Below are 26,798 nucleotides of genomic sequence, written 5' to 3'. Positions count from 1 at the left end.
ACGGAGCTAATCTTCTCAAAAGAATATTGGACAAAATTTGTACGAAGTCAACAAAAGTGATATTCCTCGAAAGTTACCACAGTTGGTTTTGTCCCCCTTCTTAAAAATAGGTACAATTATCGACTCCTTCCATTGTTCTGGTACAATTTCCCTTTCCCAAATAGCAAGTTCAAGTTTATAAATTTCGATTTAATTATAATGCACTTCCACCCTCTTGTATTAATTCTGCTGGAATTTGATCGATACCTGGAGACTTGTACTTTTTCAGATTTTCTATCGCAATTTCGACTTCTGAAAGCGTGGGTTCGGGTATAAATGGCTCAGCAGTTTGTATTTCAATTTGGTCCCGATCATTTCTATCTGGCCTATGTACATTTAGTAGTTGCGCAAAATAGTTTTTCTATCTGTTTAGGACTGAATGGTGACTTGCTTGCAGACTCTCCATCATACATGCAAATATAATAATAATAATAATAATAATAATAATAATAATAATAATAATAATAATGCTTCATTTTTTCTAGCAGAGTTAAAGCCGTGAGGCGTTCTCTTCCACTCAACCAAAGTATACTTTATATTTTAAAAATTGTAAATAGATGTATTCAAAAGTTAGAGTAATAGCAAAATTTCTTCACTTATTTTACTTATGCGCAGGCGTCTTAAAATAAACTTATCGTTTCTACCATCAGATAAGCATTCGATTAGTTTTTGAGTCTAGCATTAATTTGTTCTCGTTGGGGCTTTAGTATAATATGTTAATTAATTATACTGTATTAATGGCCAAGGACGAGTTGAATATTTGCAGGCCTATGGATCAACATTGCAGTGCAATACAGCTGTTTTCACTAAATAAAATATCGCTATTACTTCTTCAATAATAGTCTGCTGACACAATCACTGCATGCCATGACCCTCCATTCCTGAATAAATTACTTTAACTATTACACTCTTACTACGTCATACTACTTTTGACCAATAAAACCGAACGAAAGGACGTATTTCAACCAATCATGGCTGCTTATCGCACAATTTTATCGCGTCCCTAGCATTTTTTTAATTTTATCGCGTCCCTAGCATTTGTTTAATTTTATCGCGTCCCTAGCATTTGTTTCTTTGTTTGCCAACATTTGAAACTGCGCTGGTCTGGACGTAAAATATATATATATATATATATATATATATATATATATATATATATACATAATTACAAACCACTCCAGTTGATGCACAGCAGTTTCAAATATGACTCGCATTGGCATTGAAGAACAAGAATTAATAAAAATCACTGATCATACCTATGCATCTTCTGAAATCAGATTTACAAATAAATTAAGAGCACCATTCGGAAATCCTGAATAAGTTGAATACACCATGAAGGCCTAAATCAACGAGTTCCACTTCTATTACGCGCACGTCCAATATAACATCAATTGAACCACCAACCACATTCAAATTTGAAAATTGTACATTCAATAATTATTCCTTTTAAAATTATTCATGTTTATTTTTATGTCATCGTCGTTAATTAAAACTTTTCTAACACTTGTGTACAGTATATTAGTTAGGTTATGTTATAGCTTCTGCTATATGATATTATGGATAGTCACGTATCAGAGATTGTTTAATATTAAGATTTATTCAAAATCATCTGTCAAGTGACGTTGAGTACTGGAATTCGGATAATTGAAGTGGAATGCAACTGTTTTAATAATAAAAATGAAACTGAATCAACAAAGCCTTCTTGACTAGTAACATTGCCATCGTGTATAGCTAGATCGAAAACTTCTTGACTAGAAGGCATTGCTCACTACTGCCATCTAGCAAGCATCTAGCGTAATATTTGTAATGTTGAGATGGTACAATAATACATTTGAAGACAGTTGTACAGACGTGGACAAATTATTAACAAAATTGACGATTTTTATGATAATTCTGTTTACAAAATTTGACTTTTCAATTTAAACTACAGTTGACAATTTTGCATATTTCCATCATTACAGTAGACAGAAATATGCAAAAATGTCAACTTTAGTTTAAATTGAAGAGTCAAGTTTTGTAAAAATATATAATAAAAATCTTCAATTCAGCTAATAATTTATAAATTAGCAAAAATTTCAACTGCATTGAAGAGCCAAATTTTGTAAAAATATAAAACAAAAATCTTCACTTTTGCTAATAATTTGGAAATATCCAAAATGTCAACTGTAGTCCAAATTGAAGAATCGAATTTTGTAAAAATATACATTAAAAACCTTCAGTTTTGCTAATAATTTGTAAATATGCAAAAATATCAAATGTAGTCCAAATTGAAGAGTTAAATTTTGAAAAATATACAATACAAATCTTCAATTTGGCTAATTATTTGGAAATACACAAAAATATGAACTGTAGTCTAAATTGAAGAACCATATTTTGTAAAAATATATAATAAAAATCTTCAATTTTGCTAATAATTTGTCCACGTCTGTATTTTCGTAAGTTAGTTAATATTTTATTGTATTGGAGTACTTCGTTACTTCTAATCTTTATATACTTTCTTCTAATCGCGTAATAGTCAATTAAATCCCACTCGAGTTTTGATTTTCTCTAGATAAATCAAAACGTCTAGTGAGATTACTGTTGATAACTATTTCTTTTGTAAATTTCCTTTGGATGGATTTCTTTGGATCTATTTTCGCGTGTTTGAATCGACTAAGATTGAATTTACATTTGGGTGAATATTTCCTGAATGTAAGTTCCTAGAATATACTTTTATTAATATAATTTTATTTATTTTGGTCATTTCAGTGCAGTCCTGTGCACTTATACTATAAGTAATATAACACTATTCTGGTTATAAATATCGTGAGTACAATTCTAGTTAGAAACACGAAATATTTAATTAAAAGAATCCAAATTGGCCAAAATACTTTTATGAAACAATATTTATCAGATCAAATTGCAAATACGACAAATAAAGCAATCGTGAAAATTAAAAATAACATTTTTAATGTAGGATTAGGATGGTTATGGGATAAGTTAGCTACTAGAAACAGCACAGCAAGCCTAAATTTAATTAAATCAAGATGCAAAAATATTACTAGACAAAATGATTTTAATAGTATTAATGAAATGCGATCTCTAATATTTTTAATGTCTATAAAAATATGGAGACGGAGTACATATAATAGATAATATGACAATGATAGAAAGATTTGGACTGGGGATTTGGAGATTAAGAAATAATAGAGGTAATATACCTCAAGGCACGTGCCCATTATGTGGACAAAGAGAAGATGACATTCATATTGTTGTTGAATGTAATCATACAAAAGAAATACGGATGAAATTTATAAATGAAAAGTTCCTACAAATGAATAAAGGAATAGCTGTAAGGAATCTTATGAATTATAATAACATGGAGTTACAAAAGCAATTAGATCTGTATCTATTTTTGGCTAAAAATTATGAAAAAATAATAATTAGACAAATATGTTCATACGCTTGTTTTTGTGTTATAGATGTAGAATTATGCATGGAAGAAAGTATCAAGTGTTGCAGTATGGAGAAATTGGAGGAAAGCCAGCATCTCTTAATAATGAACAAAAACCCTGAAACTAAAATACGGGAGAAAATTGCTAAATAAAAAATAAAAGGAAGGAATTATTAAATTTAAGTGAAGTTACTGAGATAACAAGTAAATTTAATTTTGGCAGGTATGCATTTTCTAGAATCACCGATAATAACATTTTTGACTTGGTTAGAAACTACTTAGCTATATTTTTTATTTCTAAATTTAATACTTTTGAAGGTACGACAAAAGAATACTATGCAATAAAATTAAGAAATGAAGGCTTACCAACGAGAGAGAGCTTATACGAACTATATAAGTATTTCTGTAGCGAAAGAGGGATGGAAAATACTAGAATAAGGGAAGATTTATATATGTTAACTGCACACTGTAGATTGAAACGTGAAGCAACTTACAACTTAGGCAAGTGAATAAATACTAATTGTAACAACATACTAGAATGAGTTGAGTCTTGCACAACACTAGAGGCAAGTGCAAGATAAAATGAAAACATCTTGCATTGAATATTGAAATTGTATTGTATTAATTGTATTAAAAATGGTATAACTATGTGTAAAATTATGAAGTGTGTGATGTAAGGTTTTAAATGATTTTATGCTCGACCATGCCGAAATGTAGTAATTATACACCTGGTAGCAGACCTTTAATGCATGTCATTAAAGTACACCTACTCATTAAAATTCAGGTTTTTCAGCCAATGACGACTCAGGTTACAACTGTTCAGCCAATGACAGGTCAGCTTTATACCGTTATAAAACCGCAAGTATCGATTATTCTCGGATATGCAATCGAAAGAGAATTAGCGAAAAGTCACGGAGGCTGGAAATCCAATACTGTCGCAGAAGGTTATGATCTGTTACTATAATAATTAGCGTTAATTGTAAATAATATTCAAATAAACTCAATTTGTCATCTCATTTTTCAATGTCTAATTTAATTTCAATGTTATATCAAAGTTAATATTTAGTTAACTCTGTAGGTTATTATAGGCTATCAAGGTCAATGTGGACATCTGTTCCTCGGAAAAAATCAATACTTTCGCGTCTGCGCACAGATTCACAATTTACAAGATATTGCTCAAGGTCAGTTAGATACAAATAAAATGAATAATTTCAAGTTAGAAATATGGTCGAGCATAAAAAGTCGTATGAAACTCGCCTATAATGGTACTTAAGAAGCTCGTATGAAAATTATGAAACTCGCTTGCGCTCGTTTCATAAATATCCATACTCGCTTCTTAATTGCTATCATTATAGGCTCGTTGCATGATGTACTAATATGTGTGTACTTTTTGTCTGTGAACTATAATATAATAAATTATCATAAAAATATTCTGGTTATAGTAGATGAACAAACAGCCAGTTTTACATTTGAAGAGTATAAGTGTACAATGTCCACATCGCTTGTCAGATATTATGAAATAAAGTATAGTCAGCCTATCATGCCAACCCATGCTTAAACTATGTGGACGTGAATGATGGATAACTGCTTATGGATTAGATGAATAACTGTAAATTAGGTAGTGTGGATAAATGGATGATGATAACATTTGAAAATACTTCAGGACAAAAACTAATATTTTTATATATACATGACACCTTTATTCATCTTTTTGTAATTAACTTTTTTAAATTTCGTTTTCACAGATGCGTCCATGGATTGATTTTGAAGTACACATCGTGAATACTTCCAGACTTCTGGACACATTGGTCAGCATCGTGTTTCCGTTCCTCAGCGATAGATTCAGGCGAAGGGTTAGTAGCAAGACTTCTTTACACTTACAATTCTATATTCTCTGAACTTTGTGGAGCCACCAAAGTAATACAGTGAGTAGCGAGTTTTCCTGCTGATTGGAGTTGCGCTCGGGCGTGGGTTCGATTCTCTCTTGGGCTCATTACCTCCTTTGGATTTTTCCGAAGTTTTCTCCAACTGTAAGGTGAATGTGAGGTAATCAGATGCTAAATCCTCGGCCTTATCCCGCGAAATACCATATCGATATAACGAATTCCATCGATGCTAAATAACTTAGATGTTGATACAGCGACTTTAAATAACCGAGTAAAAAGGAATTGTAAACTGTATCCTCTTCTCGTAACAGAAAATAAAATGAGAAAGAAAATGCTGGATAATTTTATTATGCGATATAAATATTAATACGATTCACAGTTAAGTAAATGATCTGAAAATGTATAAAAACTTGGCAAGGCATTGAAATATTTTTCCAAGACCTGAAAGAAGTGAAATTTGCTACAAGTCATATAATATAATAGTACACCAATTTCACTTTTCTGATGATCCTATTTGTCTATGATGTAATAATCATGAAGAGGATCCCGAAAAAATTTAATTCCTTTATAGGGGACCGGGACCCTGAATATGCTCAATATTTCAATTTTGGAACAGATGCATTATAGAACCCACCTCGAGCATTCCATAGTATCGATTATATATTGTACATTTTCGATTATTGTATCAAGTATGCAATCTTAACAAAACTAAAAACATACTACAAACATGTATCATTTAATAAAACCAACAAAAATGAAATTAAGCTCATATTAATCACATTTGTTATACAATATATTATATTTTATTCAAAATTAAGTTAAAGGAACAAACCAAAACTAAACTTAAAAAACACAGTAACATTAAACTATCAAATAATACAACACTGGTATTAATACAACGATGAAATTAAGTTCGTATTAGTCATCTTTATAATACATTATAAAATACTAATTCGAAATTTTTTCGGGCTTCCAGCCAGGTCATAAGTTGGTTGGTGTTTATAAAATACTAATTTTACTCCATTTATACTACATTTCTGGTCCAGGGAAAATACTAGTCTTTCACAAAAGCACTTTTACTAGTATTTTCCCTGGACCAAAAAAAAAATAAATAAAAAAATTGGTGTAAAAATTAGCATTTTATCATGGATCTCACTGGAGATGTTTCTTTTAATTTTCTCCATTATTCAAGTGATTTCACAAAGTGCTACGATACGGTGTTCGTGTGTTCATTTAATATTTTGCATTTTCCGATGACATCTCCACATGAATCCATCTAGTTTACTTTTACATTTCTTCATCCAAGGTCAGATATCCTAGAAAATATGAGAACCTAATCTATAATGAAATAGAATTATAAGGATAAAACCTTAAGACTTTCTGTTATTACGAGTAGATCTACAATATGAGAAATTAAATGCCTCAGTTTTCATAAATGGTCTCCCATATAGTGCGAAATATGGTGAACACTTTTCGCTTAATAATTATAATTATTTATATTTATGCAGTTAACGTTAATACTTATTTACAGATAAATTTCCACGGACAAGATTGGGAGTCTCTACACAAATCTATAACACCAGAAATTCTGCCTCAAGAGTATGGTGGCCGCAAATCTGAAATTAACTATCCAAAACTGCAACAGTATCTATATGACAACGAAAAAAATGTTCACGGTAAAGTATTGAGATAATTTCTAATTTTAAAATAATTTAGTTAATTCTAATACTTTTGACTTACAGTTTTTCCTTTAGGGATTACAATGTCTAAGAATTATTAATTTGATTTGTTTTGCATAAGAAAACAATTTGGAGATTGGTGATTGATGAATTAAAAGAAAGACTATCAGTAGCCAACCGAGTAGAGCAACAAGTTAATATTAGGAGATTTAATATTCTAAAATTAAAAGACGAGGAAACTTAATAACATTATGAGGTCGAAATTTCAAATAGGTTTTCCCCTTTAGGAAATTTCGAACGGTCCTTGTTGGGATTGGCATACGACAAGACGAGTTGAATATAAATTAACCGGCAGGACGAGATACGACAGGACGAAATGGGGAATATACGCCACATACTAACGTGACACCTGCAGACTCACTCTAAATAATTTTCCTACAACATACTTTGTTGATAACTTTATTATTAAGTTGATGAAAATCGGTTCACATAAAATGCACTTCTCGGAGTTTTCATAAACAATTTAGATACATATACAAATCTTTTAGTTGATTATATGAGGTTTTTTATTTTTGGAAATCGAAGTTCAGAGGAGTACTAAACTAAGCAACAATCTAAAAATCAAGATCTTGCCTGTCCCAAACTTTGTCACTGCATGATAAAAATATGAAATCAACTTGAATTCAGTGCACAGTTAAAATGAATACTTTAAAATGTTTATAAGATAGGTATCTCTAAGTTCGCCACTCGTCATTTTCGTTAAGATACGATATTTGCCCAAAAATTGGCAGCAGTAACTTAATGCATGGTGCGTTAGAACTTCGTAGAATACACAAAGTGCATTGCCAGTATCACTTGCTATGAGGTAGTCGCCATAATATGTTAACTGTGGCTGCCAGTGTAAGATTTGGTGCATAAGTATCCGTTTAATCCAACGGAATAAGCAATGCATTTACAGAATGTTATATATAATTTTAAAGCCTATTTTGTGTACTTTCTGGCTGTATTTTTATAATTACATTTACTATAGTGATGTCCTACTTTATGACATTATTATTAAATGTTGGAACTATTCTTAAGTTCACCACTACATCTTCTCTCAGATCGTACAGTTGGCAGTTTAAATAAATGATTACATTTTCACTTTAGTATTTAAATGAATTATATTTGAGCTATTTTACAGGTAAATGAACACTACAATTTATTATTAATCCTGTGATAATTTATTAATGACTATTACACTTTTACTACGTCACACTACTTTTGACCAATAAAACGGTACGAAAAGGACGTCTTTCAACCAATCGTGGCTGCTTATCGCACAATTTTATCGCGTCCCTAGCATTTGTTTATTTTTATCACTACCCTAGCAATTGTTTCTTTGTTTGCCAACATTTCTAACTGCACTGGTCTGGACGTCAAAAACAGAAAATTACAAACCACTCCAGTCGAGTCCACACCTGTGGAGTAACGGCTAGCACGTCTGGCCGCGAAACCAGGTGGCCCGGGTTCGATTACCGATCGGGGCAAGTTACCTGGTTGAGGTTTTTTCCGGGGTTTTCCCTCAGCCCAATATGAGCAAATGCTGGGTAACTTTCGGTGCTGGACCCCGGACTCATTTCACTTGCATTATCACCTTCATCTCATTCAGACGCTAAATAACCTAAGCTGTTGATAAAGCGTCGTAAAATAACCTAGTAAAATAAAAAAAAACTCCAGTCGATGCACAGCACTTTCAAATATGACTCGGATTGACATTCAAGAACAAGAATTATAGCTATGCATCTTCCCTGAAACCCTATTTACAAATAAATGGAGAGCACCACTCGGAAATCCTGAATAAGTTGAGGGATACACCATGTACATCAACGAGTTCACTTCTTTTACGCACACGTCCAATATAACATCAACTGAACCACCAACCACTAAAACATTCAAATTTGAAAATTATACTTTCAATAAATGTTTCTTTTAAAATTATTCATGTTTATTTTTTATTTCATCATCGTTAATTAAAACGTTTCTTGTTTATTTCATCATCCCTAATTAAAACTTTTCTAACACTCGTTTATATTATTTAGGTTATGTTTGTTATAGCTACTGCGCTATACTACTGGGTTCAAAAAGTTCCCGGAATTTTACTACATTTTCGTATTAATATATAACAAGGGATATTATACATTTGTTTTGTTGGTAACATTCATGATGTCATTTTCTTAAAGTTTGTTGATAATGGCGATTGTTGGTTTTGAGTTGTAGGCAATTGTTTATCATAGTGTTTTGTTTGTTCGTCGCATTTTGTAATTATGTCCACAGAGCAACGTACAAACATCAAGTTCTGTGTTTTGTTACACAAAACTCCTGCAGAGACATTAAGATTGTTGGAAAAAGCATATGGCGAAGCAGCAATGAAAAAAACTCAAGTGTATGCCTGGCATAAACGCTTTTCTGGTGGCCGCGATAGCATCAAAGATGATTTACGCAGCGGCCGACCAACAACTGCAACAAATGAAGCAATCGCTCAGCGTGTGCGTAATGTTGTGAGGGACGACCGACGTAAAACCATAAAAGAGATAGCTGCAGAGGTCGGAATATCAGTCGGAAGTGTACACAAGGTTCTTCTCAAGCATCTCAACATGCATTACGTGTCTCAGAAGTTAGTTCCGAAAATGTTGTCGGCAGAACAGAAAGAAACAAGAATGACTCTTGCTGGGGACATGATCAGTATGGCTGATGAAGATGGTGATTTCTTAAACAAAATTATTGCTGGTGATGAAACTTGGTGCTACTTGTACGACCCAATCCCTAAGTCATCTGAGTGGAAATCGAAAACATCTCCTCGGAAGCAAAAATTTCCTAGGGACACTTCCAAAGGTAAAGTTATATTGGAAGTTTTCTTCGACTCTCAGGGTCTCATCCACCATGAGTTCATTCCAGAAGGTCGCACTGTAACGAAAGAATTGTACGTAGAAATCCTCCGTCGCCTCCGGGACGCAGTGAGAAGGAAACGTCCAGAAAAGTGAGTAGAAAACAACTGGTTCCTTATGGATGACAATGCACCTGCTCATCGCGCAATTATTGTAAAGAATTTTCTTGCCAGGCACACATAACTGCTTTGGATCACCCACCATACTCTCCTGATCTCTCACCACCTGATTACTTTCTGTTTCCCCGTCTGAAAAGTCATCTGAAAGGACGGAGATTCAATGCTGAAGAGGTTATCGCAAACGCGACGAGAGCACTAAGACGGATTTCACAAAATGGCTTCCAGGCCTGCTTCCAGGAACTCTACACGCGTTGCCAAAAGTGTGTTGTTGCGGAAGGCAATTATTTTGAAGGGAATGCTGTAGAATAGTGTTTAAGGTACGTTGTTTCTATGATACTAGCAAATTCCGGTAACTTTTTGACCCTAGTATGTATTATGAATAGTCACGTATCAGAGATTGTTTAATGTTAAGATTTATTGAAAATCATCTGTCAAGTGACGTTGATTACTGGGATCGGGATAATTGAAGTTGAATTCAACTGTTTTAATAAAAATGAAACTGAATCAACAAAGCCTTCTTGACCAGTAACCTTCCACAGAGTTCAATGAAGATTCCATAGTTGGCACAACTGATATCAAGACAAGAGCTAATAATAAACACACTACTGCCATCTACTAGCGTAATATTTATAATGTTGAGATGGTACAGATTTGAAGACAGTTTTGTATTTTCGTAAGTCAATATTTTATTGTATTGGAGTATTTCGTTACTTCTAATCTTTATATACTTTCTTGTAATCGTGTAATAGTCAGTTAAATCCCACTCGAGTTTTGATTTTCTCTAGATAAATCAAAACCTCTAGGCCTAGTGAGATTACTGTTGATAAAACTTTGTTAAATTTCTACTGTGATCCTTTTTTCTGTATTAAAATATATTACATCTGTACTCCGATGATATTAAAATATTATTTAAATTTACAACAGACACGCAAGAGGCGAACTTAGGGAACAAATGCGTTCTAAGTTCTCCGGTTGCATCCGTTGTTTCTTTTGTTTTTGTACAAGTAGTACCTTATTCTTTACGAAATTTTTATTTAAGATGCTCTTTAGTATTAATATTGCAACGTAATTTATTATGCTTTCGAAATATGACTTAATCATTAATTTAAAAATAAATTTGCTTGAGGTGGCGACCTTAGGATGGCTTACCTTATAAACATTTCGCTCATTTTAGTAACACAACTGAAATGTTTGATTTTGCAGAACTTTGCTTGCTTGGATACAAGAAGCCAGAAAAATGATATCAAACAAGGTAGGCCACGATAAAATTGAAGCTACAACAAGATCTCGATCAATTTAAATTGAACTTCTGCTGTTTAGGTAAATTGTAGTTGTTATTCTTCATAAATGAAGTTAAATGAAGAAAACTGAAAAAAAGAATATTCAGAAGAATAAAAGGGACTCACGAAAACAATACTCAGTCCTCAGAAATATGTTGAACTTGCCTCATGACTTCTCTCGTGAGACCGACATAAGCTTGTTGCCTCCTTTTTGATAATAACACTATGGAACAATTTTTTTTATCATACCTCCGGAGTGAAAACAACTTATGCTTATGGGAATCCGTGCGCTGAATCCGAAAATGGCTTTGGGATTTTCCTATCGAGCTTAGTTCATAAGATATCCAAGAAAAATGAAATGAAAATAAATTTAGGACATTTTTAATAGTCAATTTGAATGTCAATTGAAGTTTTGGTGGTTTTAATGATAATGAAAAGTATTTGTTAATCAAAATAAAAATAATATTTATTTATGCAACAAGTAGACAATCTTGATGATTATCCACGAGTTGGATACAACACTCTATGGTATCTTAGCATTATGAATTGTATGAAATAAATTATAAATCATCCATAGCTGACAAAGTATTCATATGTTCATATTGATTAGTTGCGCCTAGCATTGACATTGAATAAAGAGAAATGAATAACTTTGCAGATATTACAAACTCTAGTTATAGGTTAGGTATCAAATTTTATGTTACAAATGTACTTTATTTTGTTAATATAGTTTCTCTGAACCACAGAACTGTTTTATGTGATATTAAGAAAGTGATACAAAATTGTTAAAGATTTAAAATTACGTTACCTTGTGTCCTGCATTTCATTTCTTGTTACACGGCGCTTAGAAGCGATAAGCAAGATAGTGAGACGAGTTGCAGGCATCTCGACCCAAGCGTTTCTGTATTACGTCATAGCGAATACGTCTTGCTATTATTGGCACACGTGCCATGATGAGCCGATTACGCAAGATATTGGATGTAGTAACAACCTGTTTATAGTGTGGTTTTAGACGTAATGGATCAACAATTGATCAGATATTTTGTATTCGACAGATAATGGAGAAAAATGGCAGTATAAGGATACAGTGCATCAGTTATTTATAGATTTCAAAAAGGCATATGACTCGGTTAAGAGAGAAGTTTTATATGATATTTTTATTGAATTTGGTATTCGCAAGAAACTAGTTCGATTAAATAAAATGTGTCTTAGTGAAACTTACAGTAGAGTCCGTAATAGGTCAGTTTCTGTCAGATGCGTTTCCAATTCACTGTGGGCTAAAGCAAGGAGATGCATTATCACCTTTACTTTTTAACTTTGCTCTAGAGTATGCCATTATGAAAGTCCAGGATAACAGAGAGGGTTTGGAATTGAACGGGTTACATCAGCTACTTGTTTATGCGGATGACATGAATATGTTAGGAGAAAATCCACAAACGATTAGGGAAAACACAGGAATTTTACTTGAAGCAAGTAAAGAGATAGGTTTGGAAGTAAATCCCGAAATGACAAAATATATGGTTATGTCTCGTGACCAGAATATTGTACGAAATGGAAATATAAAAATAGGAAATTTATCTGTTGAAGAGGTGGAAAAATTCAAATACCTGGGAGCAACAGTAACAAATATAATTGATACTCGGGAGGAAATTAAACACAGAATAAATATGGGAAATGCGTGTTATTATTCGGTTGAGAAGCTTTTATCATCCAGTCTGCTGTGAAAAAATCTGAAAGTTAGAATTTATAAAACAGTTATATTACCGGTTGTTCTTCATGGTTGTGAAACTTGGACTCTCAGTTTGAGGGAGGAACATATGTTAAGGATGTTTGAGAATAAGGTGCTTAGGAAAATATTTGGGGCTAAGAGGGATGAAGTTACAGGAGAATGGACAAAGTTACACAACACAGAACTGCACACATTGTATTCTTCACCTGGCATAATTAGGAACATTAAATCCAGACGTTTGAGATGGCAGGGCATGTAGCACGTATGGGCGAATCCAGAAATGCATATAGAGTGTTAGTTGGGAGGCCGGAGTGAAAAGTCCTTTAGGGAGGCCGAGACGTAGATGGGAAGATAATATTAAAATAGATTTGAGGGAAGTGGGATATGATGGTAGAGACTGAATTAATCGTGCTCAGGATAGGGACCAATGGCGGGCTTATATGAGGGAGGAAATGAATCTCAGGGTTTCTTAAAAGCTAGTAAGTAAGTAAGTAAGTAAGGATGACATAAAATAAATTTATATAATCCGCTTAAAATATAATATAAATTATACCTTAATAGGTCCTAAAATTGCTCTCTACTTGGTGGCTTTCTCTTGTAGTCAGAATTACTGTTCCTCTTCAGAAACCAACAATAATTTCCCAACACTACAGGAACCTAATGACCTTGATAACGTTTCTTCTTTGTGGTTATGTCCTGATGAAAATGTTCTCTCTGTTCATTATTAACAGCACCCAAATTTTCAGGGGCATCGCTGCTCTATGGATTTGATGCACATTGTAATTTAAACTAAGTTAATTACAACAATGATTTTCCTTTATATTCACATGAGAAATTTTATTTGTCTCAGTTTTTATTATGAGATAAATGTAACCAATTTTATTTAAAATATAAAATGTGTACTGTTATACTTTTCAAAATATTATGGATGATTTAATTTTTGCACAAATCTTATACAGACCTAAATACCAATATAAGGATAAGACATTTAATCTGTTTCTTTTTATAGCAATAATAAGTTGTGAAAAGAAGTAGGACCTACTTAAGTAATTTTATTCCTGACTGATGTTTCCCTAATTTGCCAAGACTTAAAAAAAAAATAATAATTTTGTTTGAACATTTAGTACTGTTATCAGTTCACTTTATCCAATTGAATTTAGAAAAGAAATTATACATTTAAGTATTTACAAATCTTTTTTTTTTACATATAGTTGTGTTGTATTTTTTTATATACTATTCGACGTTCAGTGCATTTAATTAAGTGTTGTAATTATTGCGATCGGAAATACTTTCGTCATTCTGTTCTTGAGCACCAGTCACTTGTAACACGCCACGAGGTTTCGGACGGATCACTTTGACGTCATTCAACGCCGGTAGACTGTGGAAGGGGAACCAATGCTTTCCCCATGCTGTCACCCCTTCCTGTCTCTCACCCAGTTCTGCATTCTCTGCACTTTTTTTTTTTTTCAAAAACTTTTCCTCGATTTTTTTAAATATTTCCCAACGTATTATCGTAATATACAGGGTGGGTTAAAAGTAGCTTTTCCCAAACATTTCCTTACATTCAATTTACATTTCACTACATATTTCTTTACATATTTTGTTCAAAATGGAGGCCTTGTTTCTCGATACACAATTCACAATGTTTAGACATTGATTTACAGATGGCAGAACATAACTGACTCTAAATGCCACCCCAAGCAGTACACCTGAGTGTTTAATTCTTTTGAGATAATTTCATGTGGATTTCCACCGGCCCAGTAAACACAATATTGCCGGTTCACTTTGCCGTTTAGCTTAAATGTGGCATAATGAGTCCATAGAATTGAATTCCAAAAGTCAGAATCGGCTTCATGTCTAATGCAACTCAGCACAAAAACACAAAACAACAACACTAAAGCTACGGTTTGTTTACGGCGATCATCGTCAGGAAGTGGTATCAAATACCTTACTATAATAATACCGGACAGCTGTATACTAGCAGCATTGACGTGAGTGCGAAATATCACGGACTTGACATCTAGCGGAGCGGCGTGGAATTACGTCCACAAATGCAAATATTAATTGAATAGTAGCGTATTTAAAGTAACATTATTTTATATCAAAGCTGCATATTATGAGAAATATTGCGTATTTTTTCTTTGCTTTAGTGAGACAAAATTAATTCTGACATTAGGAATGAATTCACAATAACGTTTTATACAGTATACCCATTGCTGACAACTGCAAAAATAAAAATGGTAGTAATCTGATGATTGTAATAATTAGTAAAGGCATGTGGACAACAATAAACCTTAATTTGCTAAAACCTTAAAATTTCCAATATATTTTAACTTCTATTCATTTATTAGGCTTAAATAAAAAAAGCTAATTTTTATTGTTCTAGGCCTATGTACACAGAGACAAAGGCATTAGGCCTAATGAAGAATTTTTTTGACTCACGTTTTATGAACTCTCGGAAATCGAAAGTACGATTTGGAGCAATTTGTAATAATGTAATTGTTTTTTTATTCAATGCAGTGGCACTTGACTAGAGTCATTGGCCGTACAATGGCGATAAAAACTAACAGGAAAGAAAACGAAATGAAGTGAACAACGTCCAAGTGAAACTATGAAGGAGTGGATGTCAGCACTGCTGCAATACTGTAATTGTAGCAATTTATAAACAGCACACATACACCCTGACATTTTAACACAGCACCAATTAATAAAACGAGTAACTAGCCCAGCAACAATATACATTGCAGTTGATTACAGTTTGTTTCGCGAGTATCTCCACACCGGCCGCCTAGGTAGCAGCAGCAGCAGCGTCGTTCGCGCGCAGAACTGCTAACTGTCCGGTATTATTTTAGTAAGGTATTTGGTGGTATCTTTATCAGCGTACATCGCTGTCAATTCTCATTTGTTTTGCTGTCATAACTCGATTCAATATTTCTACATGGGCTTCTCTAAATATCGACTATTGAACATGTATGTGGCGATGTGCGTCCTGAATTTGCTTCAGAAGCAATCTCCAGCGATCTGCGTCGCGTCCAACGATCTAAGTTGGCGATCATCGCTGTAAAGAAAAGTGCGCAGTAATTTTAACTCCTAGCAACTTCAGGCGACAATCGCCAGCGATGTGCGCCCGGCGATGATCGCCGTAAACAAACCGCAGCATAACAAGACATGACATCGGAAAAACAGTTGAAGCACGAACATGGTTGTCAGCTCACCACTTATTACACCAGCTATTCGTTTATTCAAGTTATGGCGTCTGTATACTGTATGTATACAAACATGAAACGTATTGGGGAAAGCGATTTTTGACCCACCTTGTACTATTTTTCCACTTCCACTGTCGTATGTATGCTGTTATTAGCTTATTACCTTGGTTTTAAGGAAGTAAATGGATTTTACCGTGATAACGTTGGTTGCTCTTGACTACGGACGTAATTCACATTACTTCTCTAGGGACGTAAGTGAAAATATGTTTCATTCAACAATAACATATCAACAAATATAAAAATACTCAAAACTCGACGATTCTCGCAACAGATCTGTTATTAAATCATGTAAAATGAAGAAATATAATTTTATTACGTAAAACGTGGAAGTGGAAAAAAACATTATATGCAATTATTCGTGATTTAAGTAGAATTTACTAGTCTCGGACTACTTAATTGTAGTCCTCGCTATGGCTCGGGTAGTAAAAACTACTTAACTCCCTTAATACATAAATAACTATTTAGGTCCTGAATAACTGGATCCCACTTATTTATGAATCAAATTTCTGTGTGACAGAAATGTTACATCACTATTATTTTCGCTGTTTTCCTTGAAATCAGCACAGAAAACTTGTTGTTGCTTATTATTGCACTTTATTATCTACAAGGTTTTCGAAAGTCTATGGAATTAGTGATAGGAAGACGATATTTGGCGAGATAAATACAAGAACTTGCCATGAGATTACCTGACATTCGCATTACAGTTGGAAAAAACCGCGGAGGGGAAACCAACCAGGTAATCAGTCCACTCGGGATTCAAACCCACGTTCGAACAGTCTCGTCTGAGTAGGAAAATGCGTTACCGGCGGAGCTAAGCCGGTGAAGTGGTAATGGATATATTCATTGGCTGGTATACACGAGATGTCGGAACAAATCTGAAATTGCAGAGTACAGGTTTATGTAATGGGCAGTGCAGTCCAAGGTTGCAAGGTTCCGAGAGACTGCTTTCTCATTTGCTGTGTCATTAGTTTCGGACGGTAAACGAAGAACAACGTATCGAGTTATTGCAGCTAATGGAGTTTAAAATAAAGGTAAGGCATAAGTTTTGTTATGATAACTAATAATCTTGCATATATATTTTATATATTATATATATTATTTTAATGTACCGAAGTACTCTTTCATCGTATAATAATCTTGCGTTTATTTCTTCTCGGTCTGTTGTTTTCACACAAGCATACATTCTAGAGCAGCGATGGGCGTTTGAGTGCATTTGCCCTCCGTGCGCACGGGGAATTCCAAGTGCGAGCGCTGTGGTGTGCCAGCAGCTATAACAAATCTTACAGCTTTTAAATGAGCTAAATTTAGGACTTCAGTGAAAAGAAATTCTTAATACACAATTTACTGACAGAATTGCAGCTTTTAAGGAGAAATTGCTGTTATAGATACGTCAAATGCAAAAGGGCGAAATATATCATTTCCCATCCTTATCTAAGCGCATAAAATTTTGAACAATGAAAATTTCGAAATGTAGGCCTACGCATGTATTCTATCCGGTCTATTAGAGAAATTTACATCAAGGTTCCACGATTTAGATTGCCTGGAAATGGATTTGCGTATTTTGCTACATGTTCTGATTCAAACTGATTATTGGTAACGTCCCCCATAGTGTGAATTGATTGACCTGCGATGTGATCGAGAGATGCGAGCGAAATATGATTCAAGATCGAGACTAATGCAATTTTATGACAGATTCCCAAGAGAACGCTTTGTGAGAAAGTTTTGTGTTTATTTGGTTCCACTTATAGATGTGAACAGTTATTTTCTATTACGAAAATAAACAAATCTCAAACAAGAAATGATGGGCTTTTAACGACAGTTCTTCGCATAGCTTGTGATAATACAGTTTCTCCAAATCTTGAGAAATTGAGTAATATGAATTAATGTGCAACAGACATGTTTTGTTTTGTGTTTAAGGAAGTGTTTCATTACTTTGTGTTCTTATTTAGTTTGGTAGAATAACATTTTCTTTTGAAACATACAGTACGTACCGCAACTTGAATAAACCGGTTTTCGTGCACTCTATAAGCACATTTCTCTCGTAGTACCCCGTGCAAGCACAGAGTGCATAATTCTGCCCAACCCTGTTCTAGAGCATCGGTGATCAAACTAGGTATCGCAATATAATTACATCGTGTAGTCACTGACATTCAAACTGGTAAGGACAGTTTTTGTTCTCTGTCTCGCTCACGTACTGAAGACTAGCTGTGGTTGTATCATAGTCTAGTGTATACAGTCACGAAGCTCAATATGTAGTAAATATGCATCCATAGATAGTTGCTAACCACTAGGGTCGCTAATATCGCCTCATTACAGATAATGTGAAATAGTACCGGCACAGTCTATTGTTCCTAGCACCCTCACAACTCAAGCTTCGTCACTGTATACTAGACTGTGGTTGTATCATGTCGCTCTCCTAACCCTCTCCCTCTACAAACAGGAACAGAAGGTTTCGTACTGAACGAAAAGAGGAATTCATTTCGATGGTGTTTTGTAAAAAGGGGGCTATCAACAAAATCAGGAGATCTAAAAAAATTGTTTAATATCCATCATTTCATAAAAGTGTTACTTTATCTCACTATTTTCACTATTGTTTTTTTTTTCACACATCAAGGAAATGAGTCGACGGAGAAATGATTTATAACCGTTTATTAAAATAAAGCCAGAAAATTGTTGATAACGCCCTTCTTATAAAACATCATCGAATCGGAGAAAATGCAATATATTTGTTTTGTTCAATGTATGTATTTATTTACACTGCAAGTGGGCAAGCACCCGGTGGCAGTGGTAAAACACCCGGTGGCAGTGGTAACCACCCGGTGGCAGTGGTACACCCGGTGGCAGTGGTAAAACCCGGTGGCAATGATTCAATTTTATTAGTAGTAGGCCTATAGCGTACAGAAGCGACGTCAAAAGACATTACAGCAATTTGTCACGCTGTATGCACAGGCGTAACAGGTATTATTATTATTTTTATTATTATTTTTATTATTATTATTATTATTATTATTATTATTATTATTATTATTATTATTTTTATTATTATTATTATTGATCGGTAATTCCTAAAAATTCTTCTATACGGCCGTGAATCTCTCTATTTTTTTTTTTTTTTTTTTTTTTAGATTCTTACCGTTGAGGATAAAATTACTATGATATCTCCATTTTAAGCTTCTTGATCTATAATGAGGGTAACTATTATCAGTTATTTACTATTTCATTCATTCATAGTGTTCTGCTCAAGGACTGCGCAAACCCAGCATTCTCCACTCTTTGATATTTTCTGCCCTCTTCTTTGTCTCCTCATATGATCCATATATCTTAATGTCGTCTACAATCTGATATCTTCTTTTGCCACAAATTATTCTCCCGTTCACCATTCCTCCCAGTGCATCCTTCAGTAGGCAGTTTATTCTCAACCAGTGACCCACTCAATTCCTTTTCCTCTTTCTGATTAGTTTCAACATCATTCTTTCTTCACCCACTCTTTCCAACACAGCTTCATTTCTTATTCTGTCTGTCCATTTCACACGTTCATTCTTCTCCATATCCACATTTCAAATGCTTCTAGTCTCTTTTCTTCACTTCGTCGTAACGTCCATGTTTCTGCCCCATACAATGCTACACTCGACACAAAGCACTTCACTAGTATTTTCCTTAGTTCTTTCTCCAGAAGTCCGCAGAAGATGCTCCTTTTTCTATTAAAAGCTTCCTTTGTCATTGCTATCCTCCTTTTGACTTCTTGGCAATAGCTCATCCTACATTCCAAGTATTTGAAGCTGTCCACTTGCTCTCATTTAGAATTCACAAGTTTACCTTCTTTACTTTTCTTCCTATGACCATGGTCTTCGTCTTGATTGCATTTATCTTCATCCCATACTGCTCACAGACGTTATTTAGCTTCAGTAGCATAACCCTTAGTATCATCTCTATATAATATAATATAATATAATATAATATAATATAATATAATATAATATAATAATAATAATAATAATAATAATAATAATAATAATGATATAAACTGATTCAATATCTGCTAGTGTAGTAATTAAGTGAGTTATTGAACTCCAGTAACTGAAATCAGCTTTAAATCATCGTCATGAAGAGAAAGACGACATAGAATATAAGGAAGCCAGCTCGTTCTTCAAAGGAAGTTTACAATGTTACATTTGTTCCGATCAAGTTTCTGCACATTTAAGGAACAAAACTAAAATTCTTTCCATCATTTATTATTATAATACACTGCTCTCTTAAAATAACTGAGCATATTGGGAATTAAATGAATAGTTTTCCCAAAACACGCTATTAATGTTTCATGCAAAACAATTTTATCTCGGAAAAGGAAGCACAAACGAGGAATATTGCAGGAAACTTTTTTGTTTGAAGTATCTCAAAGAATAACCGCCTGAAATTAATGACATTGCTTACGGTTCATCCTGTACAAGCATTGAGTGAACTGTAAGTCTCTGTCCAGTCTATTGTGTACGAAAATATTTTTTTAAATTGTGCTGGTACTGAAAGAATGAATACTAAGAAATATATTTTTTTCATTGACACTAGGTTATCATTCGACATTTCTGGCCTCTCCTGGCAATGGCCTATTTGTAACCGACTTCTGAGGTTAGGACGCCTGGACGCGAGTTACTCTGCCTCATGATATAATCGCAGTCTACTATATACAGTCACGAAGCTTGAGTTTTGAGGGTGCTGGAAACAATAGACTGTGACGGTTCTATTTTGCATTGCCTTAATGAGGCGATATTAGCGATCTTAGTGGTGAGCAACTATCTAATGTTTGCATATTTACTACGTATTGAGCTTCGCGACTGTATATACTAGACTGTGATATAATTGTGAAAAGGCCTATGTGGCGCCAGGAGAGAGCTTAAACCAACTTCCAAACCATGGACGAATACGGGAATAATTCCCTTTAAGTAAAATTTATAACCTGGAATCAAACCCAGGACCTCATAAAGTGTATTCAGAATCTCTGGACACTAGATTATGAGGGTGATCGTACTATAGTCTGTGCATTTCGAACTGGAGGCTCAAGGTCAAGCAATGGACGGCATTTGTCATGAGTTCTTACCCCTGGACAGTTCTCCACAAGAAAAGTCAGCTGGAGCAGTGGCGCGGCATGTTAGATGGGAAGGGAACCAGCCAGAGCTTAGGAGAAGGGGTACAGTGTGGAGGAGACGAAATGACCTTGAGCCGCCAGTTCGAAATGAATAGCTTTTATATCAAACCTATTGCATTATTTTTGAAGAAGATTACAGCGACTTTTGAAATTTCTAGTTGGCAACACTGACTGTATGTAGTCGTCATTTTGTCATCCGATTCGATGAAGTGCGGACGTTAGAGTTTATAATCAGTTATTATATATAATTTCAAAGTAGAATAACATTGATTCTTTTATTGACAATTATATTTTATACTTCTAATAATATATATAATAATTATCGTTTTATAGTAACCATGAATTTGTAAATTGCTATCATCGACGGTAAATTCCTTGAATATCAGTGCAGTGATTACGGAGTTACTAGATAAGTTGTGGAGGAGGAAGAGGATCAGCACAAGTGTGGACAGTCTGTTAATATCTCTACTTCTAGATTTCGAATATGTCGAAACATAAGTGTACATTCAGTGAAACCCTACAAAATGAATTTCTTTTCTTGGAAAATAAAAATGAAATTGCAGTATTTTGTGAGTTTTGTTACTGTGATCTCTACATAAGACAGAGTAGAAGTGATATTTTAGTACATATTATTATTAAAACTGCTAAACATAGTAATCGAGTGAATGAAAGTAGTGTTCGTACAACAAAAGCGACAAACTTTTTTCTAAATAGTCAGTGCCGAGATCATGAACTGAACTTAGCTGCAAAGGATGGCACACTCGTATATCTGAAAAAAAAAAAAAAATGCTCCGAAAACTACATTTGGTTCTATGAAACTCGGAGCTAAATCTACACATCCCAGGCAGACTCGTCTGACATGCAGAAATATCCTATGATTCTGGCGCTACACATAACGTGTAAGTAATACATTACAAGTTTATTTATTTCCTTTTAGATTTAGGTTACTTTATTTTCTTGTATGTATGTTTGCTGGCTGTGTGAATGAGAAATGGGGAGGGCAGGTAATGTCCCGACACGAATTTCCGAAATTATTGCCTCCTTTTTATCTATGCTAGGAATAAACTACTAAAAATATAAATGGATAAAGCAGTAAATAAGAACGTAGTATAGTCCAACGGTGCCCAACAGTCGATTGGCAGTGATTACATGTAGAATACAACCTATGTAAAAAGGTGTCGGAGGGAGGGAGGTAGTACTTGGCAGGGGTGGGTCGTGATCATTCCGTAGCACGCACGCACTCTCTCCAACTCTCTCTCTCTCTCTCTCTCTCTCTCTCTCTCTCTCTCTCCCCCTCTCTCCGTAGAATCTTTATTTTTATAATCATGCAGTTTATTCATTAATCTCAATAGCTTTATTGCAAAGAAGCAAATAGTTTTATATTAATGCGTTAGTAATTTAATAAGGAAACAGATCTCATTTGTAAGATTAATTAAATGAAAATAAATCAAACCCTTTTTTAAATAGAACATTTATCGATCAATGTACAGTATCCACCGCCCATTGAACGAATATTGGTTAAACGAGCGTTGAGCGACTTCCGCCGATTTTGGAATAGACACCGACGCACTTAGGTTAGGTTAGTTTAGGCTTTTATTATCCCGTCAAGATGTTCAGGATTAGTGTAAACTGGCCTATGTCTCCTATAGTGGGCGGGATATAAGTAACATTCACCAATTTATCAGCTTGAAACAAAACCATTCCCTTCAATTACCTAAAAATGAGAGGCATTCAGTCCACACCTGTGGAGTAACGGTCAATGCGTCTGGCTGCGAAACCACGTGGCCCGGGTTCGAAGCTCGGTCGGGGCAAGTTACCTGGTTGAGGTTTTTTCCGGGGTTTCCTCTCAACCCGATACGAGCAAATGTTGGGTAACTTTCAGTGCTGGACCCCGGACTCATTTCACCGGCATCATCACCTTTATATCATTCAGATGCTAAATAACCTAGATGTTGATACAGCGTCGTAAAATAACCCAATAAAAATGAGAGGTATTCAGTCCGGAATCCGGTATGGCTTAGTGGATAAAGCGCCGTATATGAGATGTCCCGTTCGATGTAATTTAACTTATAATTGTCGCTTTGTGCATATCTGAAATATTTCACACGCAATTGGAGCGAAAGAGTTTAGTGGGCCACTCTATATACTCTGTACTAAAAATTTCTCTCTCTCGCTCTCTCTCTCTCACACACACATACACACGTGTTTTTAGTTGGTTATTTAACGACGCTGTATCAACTACTGGTTATTTAGCGTCGATGAGATTGGTGATAGCGAGATGGTATTTGGCGAGATGAGGCCGAGGATTCGTCGTAGATTACCTGGCATTCACCTTACGGTTGGGGAAAACCTCGGGGAAAAAACCCAACCAGGTAATCAGCCCAAGCGGGGATCGAACCCACGCCGAGCGCAACTTCAGGCCGACAGGCAAGCGCCTTAACCGACTGAGCCACACCGGTGGCTTATATAATAATAATTTATTTATTTATTTATTTATTTAGAATATTAACGTGCAAAACAGCACAAGGCCAATTACAGTTTAGCACAATACAGAACAAAACAAAACATGATGATGAGAATGAATGATAGGAAATGGCAATGAGATGGAATACAAACAATATAATAGTCTACATCAATCATTGATCAAATGCAACAGAGTAAAATAGCTTAAATAATTATAAAATTAGTACAATGAGGTAATTGAAATAATGGAATAGTCTACATTAATCAATTGACCAAATGCAACAAATAAATGGACAAATAATTATTAAAATTAGATTAGAATTAGGTTTAATAATAATAATAATAATAATAATAATAATAATAATAATAATAATAATAATATCACCTATTAACACTCGGTATGAACCAATTTCATCTCTTTTCATTACGGTGAAGATATTAGCGAAATATGAAGTTTTGAGTAATGTTATAGGCCTACCGCTTTATTGTTATGCTTATAAGTAACAACTTACGCAACATGAATAACTTGTTATCTCGGAGTTAGTACTCCGAAAGGAAATGAGATAAGGTAGTACGTACCTCCGCATATATAAATTAAAATTAGCCTATAGTTTATTTAACGATGCTCGCAACTGCAGACGTTATATCAGTGTCGGGTGTGCCGGAATTTTGTCCCACAGGAGTTGTTTTACATGCCAGTAAATCTACTGACATGAGTCTGTCGCATTTAAACACACAAATGCAATCGACCTGGGCCGGGATCGAGCATAGAAGGCCAGAGCTATACAAACTACGCTACCGAGGCCGACCATCCGCATATATCTGGCGGTTTTTATTGTGTTAATAAAAAGAAGAAAAATATTATGCTATACTTTTTATGAGAACTTTATAATGATGAAAATCTTGTTTTGTTTAATAAGTTAATAACTATTGAAGCCAGTTACGATTTCCTTGAGTTCCATAGAGATATCTTTAAGACATGAATTGTGTCTACGAGAGTACTTTCAAGCACTACATAGTACCACAGTCTACTATATACAGTCACGAAGCTTGAGTTTTGAGGGTGCTAGAAACAATAGACTGTGACGGTACTATTTTGCATCGCCTGTAATGAGGCGATATTAGCGATCCTAGTGGTGAGCAACTATCTAATGTTTGCATATTTACTGCGTATTGAGCTTCGCGACTGTATGTACTAGACTGTGATAGTACTCTGTTACACCATTCTATTGCAATTAAATAAAGCTTTGAGTTATGTTATAGGCCTACTGCTTTATTGTTATGCTTATAAGTAACAACTTACGCAGCATGAATAACTTGTTATCTCGGAGTTAGTACTCCGAAAGGAAATGAGATAAGATAGTACCTCCGCATATATAAATTTAAATTATAGTTTATTTAACGATGCTCGCAACTGCAGAGGTTATATCTGCGTCGCCGGTGTGCCGGAATTTTGTCCCGCAGGAGTTGTTTTACATGCCAGTAAATCTAGTCACATGAGTCTGTCGCATTTAAGCACACTTAAATGCCATCGACCTGGGCCGGGATCGAGCATCGAAGGCCAGCGCTATACAAACTACGCTACCGAGGCCGACCATCTGCATATAGCTGGCGTTTTTTTTATTGTGTTAATAAAAAGAAAAAAAATTATTATGCTATGCTTTTTATGAGAATTCTATAATGATGAAAATCTTGTTTTGTTTAATAAGTTAATAACTATTGAAGCCAGTTACGATTTCCTTAAGTTCCATAGAGATATCTTTAAGACATGAATGGTGTCTACGAGAGTACTTGCAAGCACTACATAGTACCACAGTCTACTATATACAGTCACGAAGCTTGAGTTTTGAGGGTGCTAGAAACCATAGACTGTGACGGTACTATTTTGCATCGCCTGTAATGAGGCGATATTAGCGATCCTAGTGGTGAGCAACTATCTGTTTGCATATTTACTATGTATTGAGCTTCGCGACTGTATATACTAGACGGGTTAGTACTAGTACTCTGTTACACCATTCTATTGCAATTAAATCAAAAGGAAAACCGAACTACATTTATATACACGGATATAGAAAACGAAAAAGAAAAAACGAAAGAGTTTCCAAATGAATAAGTAAACTGAACTAATCTCAAATGAAGAACTGCAGAACGAAAAGAAAATATAGAAAATTGAAAAGAGAAGGAACTTAAAATACATAACCAAGTAAATCTAATGCAAATGTAAAAACTATCGAGGAAAAATGAAACAATATCGTGGTAGCTTCAACTTCAAGCAATAATGTTCAAAATTATGTTGTTTATAATAGAATAGACAGTGTTACGAACAAGCCACTCATTACTTTAACATTCACTTCAGCCATCGACGTAGCTCATTCGGTAGCGCAGTTCCATATCAGTTCCTGCTAATCTGGAATTGCGCTCGGGCGCGTTTTCGATTCCCGCTTGGGCTGATTAGCCAGTTGTTGCACAGCTTGAATTTACAAGACTTTAGGAAGTTAGCTTTTGTAATTTGTGTGTCAAGAGAAAAATTGAAATTATTCAAATCTGCTTTACAGGGAGCCTTACCTGAAAGACTAGATTTGCATAATATATACGTCACTGTGTACGTTAACAGAAAACCACAATTCCAAGTCACACAGAGATTGTGTGCACTCGATGTGGGTGTCTGGCGTTTCGTCAGCCCACGCGAGTTGTGTGGATATAAAGGGAAGGGTTGAGATGGTGTCGGGTGGAGTTCCCGGGTAGCTCAGATGGAAAGAGCGCTGGTACGTTCAACCAGAGGTCCAGGGATCGATACTCGGCCCCGGAACAATTTTTCCCTTGAAATTATTCATTAT

At 34.6% G+C, this 26,798-nt stretch overlaps 2 protein-coding genes across 3 annotated transcripts in view; both read left to right on the top strand.

Annotated features, from left to right (window-relative positions):
• LOC138710900 (retinaldehyde-binding protein 1-like) overlaps window positions 1-12,147 on the top strand; it is a 33,146-nt gene extending 20,999 nt beyond the window's left edge. The window contains exons 6-8 of the mRNA XM_069842094.1: window positions 5,218-5,325; window positions 6,890-7,034; window positions 11,287-12,147. Coding sequence (XP_069698195.1) covers window positions 5,218-5,325; window positions 6,890-7,034; window positions 11,287-11,324 — 291 coding nt within the window. The 3' untranslated portion in view covers window positions 11,325-12,147. The remainder of the gene's footprint in view (window positions 1-5,217; window positions 5,326-6,889; window positions 7,035-11,286) is intronic.
• Window positions 12,148-17,234: 5,087 nt separating this feature from the next.
• Window positions 17,235-26,798, top strand: part of LOC138710899 (clavesin-2-like) — a 167,038-nt gene continuing 157,474 nt past the window's right edge. Inside the window, exon 1 of one of the 2 annotated variants that reach the window (XM_069842091.1) lies at window positions 17,235-17,389. The gene's annotated coding sequence lies outside the window, so the exon portion shown is untranslated. Of the gene's footprint in view, window positions 17,390-21,499; window positions 22,398-26,798 lie in introns of those variants that run through there. The other variant, XM_069842093.1, reaches the window with a different exon arrangement.

Source organism: Periplaneta americana, chromosome 12, assembly GCF_040183065.1.
Source record: "Periplaneta americana isolate PAMFEO1 chromosome 12, P.americana_PAMFEO1_priV1, whole genome shotgun sequence".
In the NCBI taxonomy this organism is placed as follows: Eukaryota; Metazoa; Arthropoda; class Insecta; order Blattodea; family Blattidae; genus Periplaneta; species Periplaneta americana.
This window is presented reverse-complemented; position numbering and strand designations above follow the sequence as displayed.